General features: G+C 40.1%; 1 protein-coding gene across 2 annotated transcripts in view; it reads right to left on the reverse strand.

The window, feature by feature from the left end:
- Nucleotides 1-12,120, reverse strand: part of LOC134663909 (piezo-type mechanosensitive ion channel component) — an 80,980-nt gene that overhangs the window by 2,969 nt on the left and 65,891 nt on the right. For both annotated transcript variants that reach the window (XM_063520451.1, XM_063520452.1), the window contains 13 exons: nt 9,291-9,431; nt 8,606-8,692; nt 7,763-7,910; nt 7,131-7,345; nt 6,091-6,249; nt 5,660-5,786; nt 4,671-4,817; nt 3,471-3,571; nt 2,411-2,592; nt 1,821-2,004; nt 1,274-1,365; nt 834-928; nt 74-177 (listed from right to left, as the gene is read on the reverse strand). In XM_063520451.1, coding sequence (XP_063376521.1) covers nt 74-177; nt 834-928; nt 1,274-1,365; nt 1,821-2,004; nt 2,411-2,592; nt 3,471-3,571; nt 4,671-4,817; nt 5,660-5,786; nt 6,091-6,249; nt 7,131-7,345; nt 7,763-7,910; nt 8,606-8,692; nt 9,291-9,431 — 1,782 coding nt within the window. The remainder of the gene's footprint in view (nt 1-73; nt 178-833; nt 929-1,273; nt 1,366-1,820; nt 2,005-2,410; nt 2,593-3,470; nt 3,572-4,670; nt 4,818-5,659; nt 5,787-6,090; nt 6,250-7,130; nt 7,346-7,762; nt 7,911-8,605; nt 8,693-9,290; nt 9,432-12,120) is intronic.

Genomic DNA, 12,120 nt, shown 5'->3' on the forward strand with positions numbered 1-12,120 from the left:
ACCCTATTATTTGCTTAATAAAATTCAATTTTCTATGACCCACATAAAAAATGTATAATGGAAGAATGTTTACCCTCCGCCGGAAATAAAGTTGAGCGTCTCCGGAAACAGCTTGTCGTTGAACGTGAACATGACCAGCATGTCACAACTGTTCATCGGTATGTTCAGCAGCTCGTCCTGCAAATATAGTACGTTCTTATCCAGATCCTCATACAAATGAACAATCAGGCCCAGCCATACAAATGAAAAGTGCAAAATTTGCCACAGAAATTTGAACCTACAAAGTAGGAAATCAGAATTGATTTTGTGTTGTTCAAAAACTGATCGAAACAAATCAAAAGCAACTGTTCCAATGAATAAGTACTATAGGTGGCCTTAGGAGGTTAAATAGTACCTACAGGTATTCCAATTTAAAAGTAGGAGTAGGTAGTGTAGGTAAGTACACTATACATATATGTAATGCACTCAACTTTAGTTTCACCTGACCGTAGTCTGTCTGTCTGTCTGTCTGTAATCAAATCTTGCAAGTTAAATTTGATCCAATTCCCGGTTTCCGATTGAGCTGAAATCTTGCATACATACGTAAGTCGGGTGACAATGCAATATTATGGTGTCATAGATCTGATCTGATGATGGAGACCGGAGGTGGCCAAAGGAACTCTGTGATAAAACAACGAAACCTAATTGTGTTTTGGGTTTTGAGAATTTTCTCGATGAGTATTAGTTGCCTGTGGAAAGAAAAGTACAGTCAGCGATCAAAGCTTGTACCAAAAATGAAATTTTTGCCAAAAACTTATTTATAATTTATATTAAAAAGTCGTGTCAAGATTTACCTTTTCTTTACAAAATTCTTGTACTCGCCAATACATGGCGCCCTTTTCTCTTTCCAGTCTCAGCTGCACGTCGCGGTACTGAGTCGATTCGTCCTCTAGAACAAAACAAGGTTTTACCAAACAATTTTTATAAAAGGTATTTTTCACCATACCACCTCTTTTTCTTTAAAAACAATGGGAGCGTTGTTTATATCCACATAAATGGCAAAGAAGTTATGATTTTGAATGATGAAACTGTAATAAATGGCAGTTAGTATTATCTCCGGGTGGAAACTTTTGTGTTTCACTCGGTAGAAACGCTCGCATCGCAACATTCCACTTTTTCACTTAAGATTCCACTTTTTGGAATCATTCGCTTATTCGAGTTACAATATTAGCCAGAGGGGTTAAACAACAACTTTGCCCCCTTGAAAAACAAATAACTATTTTAGATCAGTTACCTGGGTCTCCGGGTATCAGCTGATAGGCCGGTTTCGCTGTACCTTTGTTAAACACTTTCAAGAACTTGGGAAATAGTTTTGGAACGTTCAACCTGTAATTAGAAAACATTTCCACATAAATAAGGCCCCAAAGAACAAAGATGACATAGAGATTTGGGTTAATTTTAAATAGTATCGAAATATTAAATATACTAAAATCTACAAAAACCTAAAGCGAAAATATTAGTCCACGTCGAGTATACATTGGGTTGGTGTTAAGGCTTTTTTTAAAATTTGATAACTTTTATTTTATTTCTCATAAATAAAAATTCTAACATAAGCTAGAATAGCCCCTCTTTTTTAGGGTTTTTATTCGTAACAAACATTACCTGGGTATATGATTTAATTTTTCTCTATAATCTAAAATCTTGTTCATCTGCCATAGGAGGTGCACACCAAACTACTTTGCTGACACACTATGAAATTTTAGTGGCCAGTAGGTCTTACACACAGTTACACCTCTAAAAAACTGAGTCTAGCTGAAATAAGATAAAATGAGAATACAAACCAAGTGTCAGCAGAAGCATTATTCTGCAACAGGTGCAGCAGCGTGTCTCTCTCCTTGTTCCTCGTGCCGTTGGCGTAGAACGCCTCGAGCGGCATCTCGCGGCTGTCCTCTATGGTCGGCGGGTTCTGCGCGTTGTTGCTCGGGTGCGATATCGTAAACGTGAACTTTATCAAAAGCGAATTGTCTGGAAATTTAAAATTATAACATAAGTGTTCGTCGAAAGAAATAGTCTGTCATTTTCTATGTATTTGTAATGTATATGTAAATATGTGAGAAGTGCGACTGTGTGCACCTTTCCCCCCGCAAAAAATGGCAGAAAGATTTATACGGTAAGATATCACTTGGGCCCCTCCCTTCCGATGTGTCGGAAGCCGGTGTTGCTCGAAGCCTCGCACAATATGGATGGTTGCTAAAAAAACGCCCTGTATAACGTTTGAGTTTTAATTCGGTGTGATTGTTATTCGTTGCCTTGCTTGAATACGAAAACTAGCCGATCACGATGTTCCAAAATGAGTCTTGTAATTTGTATCCTTTAACCCCCAACCCTAAAAATTTTCATGAACATTAAGTAATCTAATAAAGTGACTCACTAGAGATAGCCTCGCGCTCGAGCCGGTCGAGCTCGGGCTGCGAGATGTCCCAGTTCATGGTGGAGTTGGGGTTGAGGTTGATGACCGCCACGTCGTTGTACATGTAGTTAGACAGGAACGTTTGCGCGGTGCGGTCCCGGGCGTATTGGTTGCTTAGCTGGTTGTAGTCCTGCTCCGTGTACCTGTAAACAATACACGTTATAGTAAAGACAAAATAAGCGATAGCATTCGCGATTATTATTTTGCCCTCTCGCAGTAAATGTTATATTAGGATCAATACTCAAGGGGCGGCGTCGTGGTAGAATGTTCGCGATCCCATGACGCCTCCCCAAACGGCATATTGTGGGAAACGCCGGTGGGGGTTTAGTGGGTAGGCTCATCCCCCTATTTTCACAATTGAAAAGAGCTGGGAGGTGAGAGTCCCACATACCCCTCCCCATAATGGGCCCACCTCAGGGCCAGGAGGACGCTGCGTAACAGCATTCCCACATCGACAAAAAAAACCGGGCAAGTGCGAGTCGGACTCGCGCTCGAAGGGTTCCGTACCATAATGCAAAAAAAAAAAAACAAAAAAAGCAAAACAAAAAACGGTCACCCATCCAAGTACTGACCACTCCCGACGTTGCTTAACTTTGGTCATAAATCACGTTTGTTGTATGGGAGCCCCATTCAAATCTTTATTTTATTCTGTTTTTAGTATTTGTTGTTATAGCGGCAACAGAAATACATCATCTGTGAAAATTTCAACTGTCTAGCTATAACGGTTCGTGAGATACAGCCTGGTGACAGACGGACGGAGGGACGGACGGACGGACGGACGGACGGACGGATGGACGGACGGACGGACGGACAGCGAAGTCTTAGTAATAGGGTCCCGTTTTACCCTTTGGGTACGGAACCCTAAAAATGAAACAATACTCAAAGGACATTAAGTACCTACAGTACAGGTCTAGTTTAAGAATCTACACGCACTACACGCTATAGAGACGCTACTACGATCAAAAAATAAATCTTACGTCCTACGTGAAAGCACCGTAACGTATAAATGGAATGAACTTACTGATAAATGTCATGTGATTGTGCTGACATCTGGTAGGCGGGCAGGAATGGTCCGATTCGTATTTTGACCGTCACATCCGTCGGCGGGTTGGGCTGTCCCACCTGTATCGAAGAATGCATTGTTTTAAACATGTTCTTATTTTTGTTTGCATTTTATTATTTGGGTTTACCTATCTCGCTGTAGGTTTGTAATTTGTATATCTGTGTATATCTTTTTTTTTTTAAATTTATTTACTCAATAAAAAATACACAGTAATCCATTACACATATTTTTTCGCCAAACTGCATGACAGTTTGTTGGCGAACGGTAGCACTCAACAATCTTCCTTAATCTACTGTGTAAGGTATAAGTAGGCACTATCGGCAGTACACTTACCCGAGCAGTCGTTAGGCTTTATCTCCTTGCAACAAAGTTCAAAACTGGTCAGATAACTGTGACGCCGATGGAATATTTGTTAACAGGTAACATACTTAAATACAATCTTATATCTAGTACTATGCTATATTATATAATAATATGTTTATTCTAAAGAAATTTAACCAATAGGAACTGGTATCAGGTACCTATGTTGCACTTTATAGCATTATAGGTAAAGTAAGCATTATAGGTTCATACAGACTTATTTAATCCGAATCTTGTTATTGAATATCTGAATAAAATAAAATTAAATATAGTGTTAAATTAAGTTCAATTTGTCCCACTTCTCGGTTTCCGATTGAACTGAAAATTTTCTAGGTATAATGCTAATTGAATTAATTAAATATGCCTAATTTCGGTAAAAGCTAGTCAAATGATGGACAGACAAGGTCGCAAGTAAGAATAGTCCTGATGAATAGTGAACGGCTATGTAGTTTTTAAAGGCATTTTGGATTTCACGGGCCTATAAATCCTGCCCCCGTAGCACGATCACATTTTTATCGTTTATCACTATGCTTGTCACGTTCTAACAAGTAAGTCCGAAAGGGACGCGCATAGTGATAGGCGATAAAAATGGAACCGTGCTGCGCCCGACGGTCTTTTGATAGGCTTGCGTGGGGATATAGATCCAACACGTAGAGGCCCCTTGGAGAACTTTAATGTCATGTAGAACGCCTGCTGGAACCCGTTCACAGGCGCTCCTATACGTTTGCATTTGTTTAACATGCACGCTGCACGCCCCGCTCCGCTGCACGCCAACTCGAGCGTCCACTCAGGCCTTACCGTATTGCCGAAAGCGAAGAAGACCAAGGGGAACCAGATGATGGCGATGACGAAGGCGAGCACGGTCCCGCCGAGCAGGTACTTGGAGAGCGCGGGCCGCTTCGTGCCGCGCGGCGCCGGGTACTCGTCCTCCACGAACCGGGAACACTGGAACATACTACCGTTTTAGTTCATCTATTCAGGATATTGTAGTTTTAGAACACGCCATTGTTTCGCAAAAAAAGACGACCGGTCTTGCCTAGTGGGGAGTGACCCTGCGTATGAAGCCGATATACATATATACCTATCGTTGTCTGAGTACCCACAACACAAGCTTTCTTGAGGTTACCGTGGGGCTTAGTCAATTTGTGTAAAAAATGTCCATTATTCTATTTAAAAAAACGGGGGGGGGGGGGGGTATGGATACGGATATTGTCATATTTCCGCATCCTTTGCGGTGCCACTCGCGCCACGGGGGTAAAATTTAGGTTTTGTGAATAAATAACGCCAAACGTGGGGTGTTTGTCAGTAGATTATAATCAAAAAACGATCGACGTCAAATGACATCTTTGGCGTCGTTGTGACGATTTTGCGTTGACGTCAAGTGCCGTCTGTGGCGTTCAAAAGGTTAAGCTTTTAGGTTATTAAATACTGGTTTATAGGTCGCACCAATTTTTGAAAAAGCAATGTTATATTATAGAACACCAAGAATAGGGATAGTCAGCCTCGTATCTCTTTCCGGCCTCGCTACGCTCAACGGTATAGACCGGTATAGACAATTTTTCACTTCCCGGTTTCTGTAGTAATTGTACGTAGTATTGTAACACAAAAGATAAGAAAGCGTAGTCATAATATGTACACTGGCATTCAAAAGTGCTTGGAGATATTTCAATTTCAACCGTAAAAATAAGGCATTACGGTCAACATCTATCCATGCACTTTTGAACGCCACTGTACCTACATATAATTCATCGCCTCAATACTTGTGTTGTGAAGAAGGTAAGGGTTACCTTTAGTAAGAAAACGCTGGCGAATATATCCTCCATTTTCAACCAGTCCATGAGCGTCATGGACGTGTCCGTCCAGATCCAGTCCATTAAAGTCCGCAACTCGAACACAAACGGCACAGCCATGAAACTATAACCAAACAGTAGGTATAATAATATTGTGTTAAATCCTCTTTAAATACCAAGGTAAGATAGACCACCTACCTTATCATAAGCAGGGGTAGGAAACTAGAGAGTTCGGATCAGCATTGCTCCAAGCTATTATCAGGGTTGGCATAACTTGACGTCCCTTTGCGACCATCCCACTAACCCGGGGTCGACAGATTAAACCGTTAATCCAGTGTCAAAAAGTACTGGTAACCATGGTAACTCCAGGTTTAACCGGTTGACCCCGGGTTAGTGGAATGGTGCAAGTAGCGCTAAGTGTTACGTACCACTTAAAGAAGACCATGTTGAGGAAGCCGTACGACTTGCAAAGGAAGTTGCCGATGATGCGGCGCGGGTACCCGCACCGGATCTGGTGCGCGGACAGCAGCAGGTACACACACTTTACCATGTACCACATCGGGGGCGGCAGCAGCGCGTTGAATGTTCTGCAACCATACACCTCTACATTATTAGGAAGTAAGACTATTTTAAATAACTTTGATATACTTACATACAGGGTGGCAAAAAAAACTAAGTATATTCCCGTTGCCAGGGAGGTTTTGGGATCATACTGAGCAACTTTTACTATGGGACCAACCCTGAAACCGCGAAAAAAATTTGGATGCTTCATACATTTTGGCTGGTCCATTTTCTATGGAAGAGTAAATTTTTTCGGGAAACGGGATACAGTTATTTTTTAGACATTTATAATATAATAGTCCTTTCGTAAAATTTGTTGCAAAGAAATAAGGTCTACTGGTAGCACTGGTTAATGGACACACTTTTATAGTACATATTGATGACCCATTTATTGTACAACAGGCTCCTTTCAGTAATAAAGAGCAGCACGAAGAACATCCACACGTGCACGCTTATAATGAGTCCGTATTGGGGCTCATTTCTCGAACGATATTAATCGAATATTATTAGTGTGTTGTCATGGCAACCCATACGATTTGACAGTTCGTGGACTAATAAAATTAGTCTAATATCGTTTGAGAAATGGGCCTCTGGAACAGTATTTGGCCCAATATAAACAATTAACGCGAATTGGAGGATCAACATCACGAGGAACGGGATCGGGACTTTGTTCTTATCTAGCTACATATTATAACTGGCTCACCTTTCAGTAATAAATGGCAGTACGAAGAACATCCACACGTGCACGCCTATAATGAGCCCGTACTGGAACAGTATCTTGCCCAACATGAACTTGCGCAGGTACAGCGCGCGGTCGATGACTATGAGCGCGAATTGGAGGAAAAACATCACGAGAAACGGGATCGGGACTTTGTTCTCTTCTAGGTACATATTATAACTGGCTCACCTTTCAGTAATAAAGGGCAGTACGAAGAACATCCACACGTGCACGCCTATAATAAGCCCGTACTGGAACAGTATCTTGCCCAACATGAACTTGCGCAGGTACAGCGCGCGGTCGATGACTATGAGCGCGAACTGGAGGATCAACATCACGAGGAACGGGATCGGGACTTTGTTCTCTTCTAGGTACGCTTTAACGCCGCCGTCGCCTTGGTGGGTCTGTTAATGGAATAATCCAGTAAGAATAAAACAACACAATGTCTATACATTTACATATACCTTAAAATTAACACAAACAATACGTAGTTAAAATGACAGATAAAGACAAAAGATCAACAACTAATTGATGAAAGTTTAAGAAGTCGCAGGAGTACGTTAGGGTAAGCGTACACTCGCGGGCCCGGTGCCAACATCACACGTACGACGGCAGAGCTCTTAAATCCGCTTTCTAAGCGGAAATTCCGCTTAGAAAGCGGATTCCGCTAAAATAGCGCAACGGGTTCCATTCGGCTTCCGCTTAACTCGCAATGGTGAAATGCTTTCAACGAATGGAACTCCATTTTACTCCGGTCCGCTCAGTCCGTTATCTCCGTTTCCGCTCATTACTCTTTTTGGGTGGCAAGCGGGGTCACTCACCCCGAAGGCAGCGAAGCCGAAGATGACGACGAGGAAGTTGAAGAAGTCGCACAGGAACATGTAGGCGTACACGTCGGCCGTCACGCGCGCGCCCGGCGCCAGCATCCGCTGGAAGAAGCTCTTCATCGGACGCATGTAGCGCTTCACACTGTGTAGTAAAATCAGAATTTATTTCTTTATTTCAGGCAAATTGTGCCCATAGACCTTAAAACTAGAATATATATTATCGTCGGGTGACAAGCAAAAGTCACTAACTAACATCATTGAAATTATTGGACAATAAACTTGTTGCAAGCGTAATAAAGTGCATTGTTACTTTAATTTTTTGATAGTACTTAGTAACTTTTGCTTGTCACCCGACGTTATAAAAGTGATTGATCTCATAAGAGTTCCGTGAACCATTTTGTACGTAGCGTAACGATGCATTACGCAACTGGTGGCTTTCCATCGGAGAAGGGTGCACATGGAGCATGGGTCCTTCCTTATGATCCATGTGTACCCATCTCAGATTTGGGCATGGAACGCCAGATATTTGCGGTCGGAATTGGCAAGCTGGCAGGTAGGATATCACAATATAGAGTACCTATAGGTAACTGAAATAACCTTAGCAGATCTTTACATTGAATTGTTCACCAATATGTTGAAGAAAGCCGACCAGCAAATAAAGTATTTAGGTCAACTTCATGAGCTCGTTTTAGTGTTATTGCGCTTTATTCATTAGCACTGAACATTGTACAACACTAAATTTAAGTACCAAACTTGTTACTAACATAATATGGGACTAGTCCTGAAATAAATATTATTCATTCATTGTCGAACGCTAGAACAGACAGAAACACTTACGACAGCCACATGAGTTGAGGGTAATGCTGATATTTGTCTCCGAGCGTCGTCGTCACGGCGATGATTGGCTCCTCATCGTCATTTACTCTGTAACAAACGTTTGAATTATTGGTAACTTATTATGTAAAACACAGTTTTTTTCTTTTTACCTTTTCCTGAGGACATCATAAAATAAAGTTTAAAGCCTATTCAAACCTACTTACTAATAGTGTACAATAAAACCTATAATAAAAAGTACAAAATCTATATTGTGAAAAGAAAAAAACGACCGTTTTCCGGAAAATGTTTCGACCACTCTCAGATTCTTTGAATTTTAGAATAGAATAAACACACCAAACCAAGGGCCCATTTCTCAAACGGTATTAGTCTAATATCATTAGTGTGTTGCCATGGCAACCCATACGATTTGACAGTTCGTGGACTAATAATATTAGTCTAATATCGTTCGAGAAATGGGCCCCATATTAGGCTAATATTATTAGTGTGTTGTCATGGAAACCCATAAAATTTGACAGTTTGTGGACTAATAATATTAGTCTAATCGTTCGAGAAATGGGCCCCAAACGATACATATTAAAGGGAATATACGTGGGTCATACTGATAGTTTCTGGATTCTGATATATGAGAAGACTTATTTTTTCTAAGTGTGAGGAATTTTCAGTATGACCTAAGTAGTATACACACTTGTAATGGTCGTCGCCGTCCTCTGGCGGCCTGGACGGCCCGGCCTCCTGCTCTTCGTCTACTTGCTCCCTTTCCTGATCGTCCTCGGGATCATCCCTCGAGCCGGTCCTCTGGCTGTGTCTCTCCGCTGCCTCATTAAGGCTGAAACATGACAGTATCAAGAAATCACTATCACCTGAAGTCCATACAAACGTAGTCCCCATTTTCCTCTCTGGATATTGACATTAAGGAAAATATTTTTACATAATTTGATGTATAGAAGCTATATGCCCTACGTTTGACTGTTTTCGATTTTTATATTACTTATTGTATAAATTGGGAGTGAAAAACAGATTTCATACAAATTTGTTCAAGTGCTTGAAGCTGATTATATCTGACAGTGAAATCTTTACAGAATATTGCTGGCATTTCACCTAAGGACCGCCGAAGTGGCGTATCTACTCGGAGAGAGGCCTATGCTCAGCGGTGGGCGATAAAAGATTGATATGATGATGATGACATACGTAAAGAAAGCAGGAACTCGGAAAGAAGAAGAAAGTCGTATTTTTTATCCTTTATGCGAGGAAAATTGATAATTTCACAACAAATATGAATAGTCTTATACCAATGACAGGTTCGGGTTTGGGGGATAGGAAATATTATAGGAATATTTAACACACAGGAATAATTTGTAGCCTAAATGCCCTAAATTATCACTCACATGATCTTTATAAGTACCGTTACAAATTTCGATTATAAACTATTTAAATTAGCTAAGTAACTACGGTGTAGTTGTTATTCAAACTATCTAAGTACAGAGTACAATCTTGTCTACTAGGTATATTGTCTACCCACGTGTGATGTATGTATGGCTACTTCATTGTGCTATATAATATTCAAGAACGTATAGAGGTCCATTCCGAAAGCGCTATAATTCTAACAATTACCTTTGTATTTATACTGAACTACATAGAAACATTACACGGGTCTCTATTGTTTCCAATAAAGTTTTAGGTCATAATAGGGTACATCGCCAATTATTAGCCAGTTTTCAATTACTGGCCACCTATACTAAAATGAATTCTGTGTATAGGTGAATAGAACTCATTTTTGTAAGAGGCGGCCAGTTATTGAACGAGTGGGTTGTGGATAAATTTCAGTTACTGGCCATTTTCCTTATACTGAAAATGAGTTTTATTTATCTGTAAATAGAATTCATTTTTGGAATAGGTGGCCAGTAATTGAAAACTGGCTAATAATTGGATTTTCGTACCTTATATACTAAAATGAACTTTGTTCACCTATAAATAGAAATCAAATTAAGTGGCCAGTAATTGGGGGGTGGCTAGTAATTGGCGATGTACCCTATATTGTTTTCACCACACACACCAGCTCGGAAAGGCTTACTTTGCACTTCAAAAACTGAAAGCAAAGTTGCATTTTATTCACATGTGAGACAAAGTAATCAAATGCAAATTTTGAGTTGGTTTCTTATGTTTGCTGGTAGAAATGACTTTTAAATGATGATTTTGGATGATAAATATTTAATAACATTTATTTGGATTTGATTTGGTCTGATTTTGTTTGATATTTTACATTTAATATTTGCTTCAGGTTGGTGTGGTAAAAAAATTTATGTTTAACTCGGGGGCAAGTTTTTAGGCCAGTCATATCGAACATTAAATTCGCAAGCTAACGGCTAGTTCTGATTTTTTAATATGTTGTTAGGATCACTACCAGCATTGTAAATCCAAGTTTGCAGCTTCGAAAGACCTGTGCTAATTTTGCACCACTCAAAAAACCGCGAAACTTTCGTACTTTTTTTGGTATTCTCAATATAAGTCCTAAACTATGCATTTTTTATCAATAAGGTCTATGAACTAACTAAAGTTAACTAAAATAGCTACAATTTGAGACTAAAATCAATTTTGTAAGTTTAATACTTACCGAGATAGCGCTCTACAAAAATGGGCAATTTTATCCAGTATAGTGAAATTTTAACATTCGGGCAGTTTTCGACCCCGAAATCAGAAAAAAATACTTATTTTACGGGTAATTTAATAAAACGATGTTGTAGCAAATGTATAGCAAATGTACCTTTAATATTAAGCAAACAATGATATCTCTTGACTGTACCGTTTACTCACTAATATTAAAAATCCAAAAAGTGGGAAAACTGCGTTTTTGGCAAATTTGCTCTGTTTAGTTCTCACAATGGTTTGAGGGTAATCTGAATTATAAATATTTATTAAACATATTTAAAAGTTATCAAAAATAACATTAAGTTACAGCTGTTCATTTTGAAATAATTCAGTCTGAAAAATAGGCATATCGACGTCGTCTTCAATTTCTTCTGCGATTTCAAGCATGGCGACGTTGTGACAAGAGACACCGGAGCAAAGTTTGCATAACTCTGAGTATTTAAGGCCTGCTGCTTTTATGCAGATACAGCCGCCTCCGCTACAGCCTTTCTTGTACCCGCAAAATTTCAGAAGGAAGGGAGGTGCCACTACTTCACTCGTCATTTTTATTGGAATGAGCCCCTGTTTGGTCTTTTCCCATCCCCATTGAGTTGCATCGTTTTCCACCCCCAACCACTTCTGAATTTGGTGGTAAGTTCGGTAAGCATGGAATGTTGCACCATCTTCCGTTGGAGGCAAACGGGCCAAGTCAACCTTAGCGAAGGCGGCTGTTTTTTTTTTTGTAGCGTAAGCTAAGGAGCATGGAGCGTATCTTTTGTGTAGCCCCCTCCATATAAAGCTACTAGGCATTTTGCTCCGGCATCTGCGATGGCTGGGTAGGCTGCATTAGGTTGCAGGAATACTTCAGCTATGATGATAAGCTCAACGTT

This window comes from Cydia fagiglandana, chromosome 4 (genome assembly GCF_963556715.1).
Source record: "Cydia fagiglandana chromosome 4, ilCydFagi1.1, whole genome shotgun sequence".
In the NCBI taxonomy this organism is placed as follows: domain Eukaryota; kingdom Metazoa; phylum Arthropoda; class Insecta; order Lepidoptera; family Tortricidae; genus Cydia; species Cydia fagiglandana.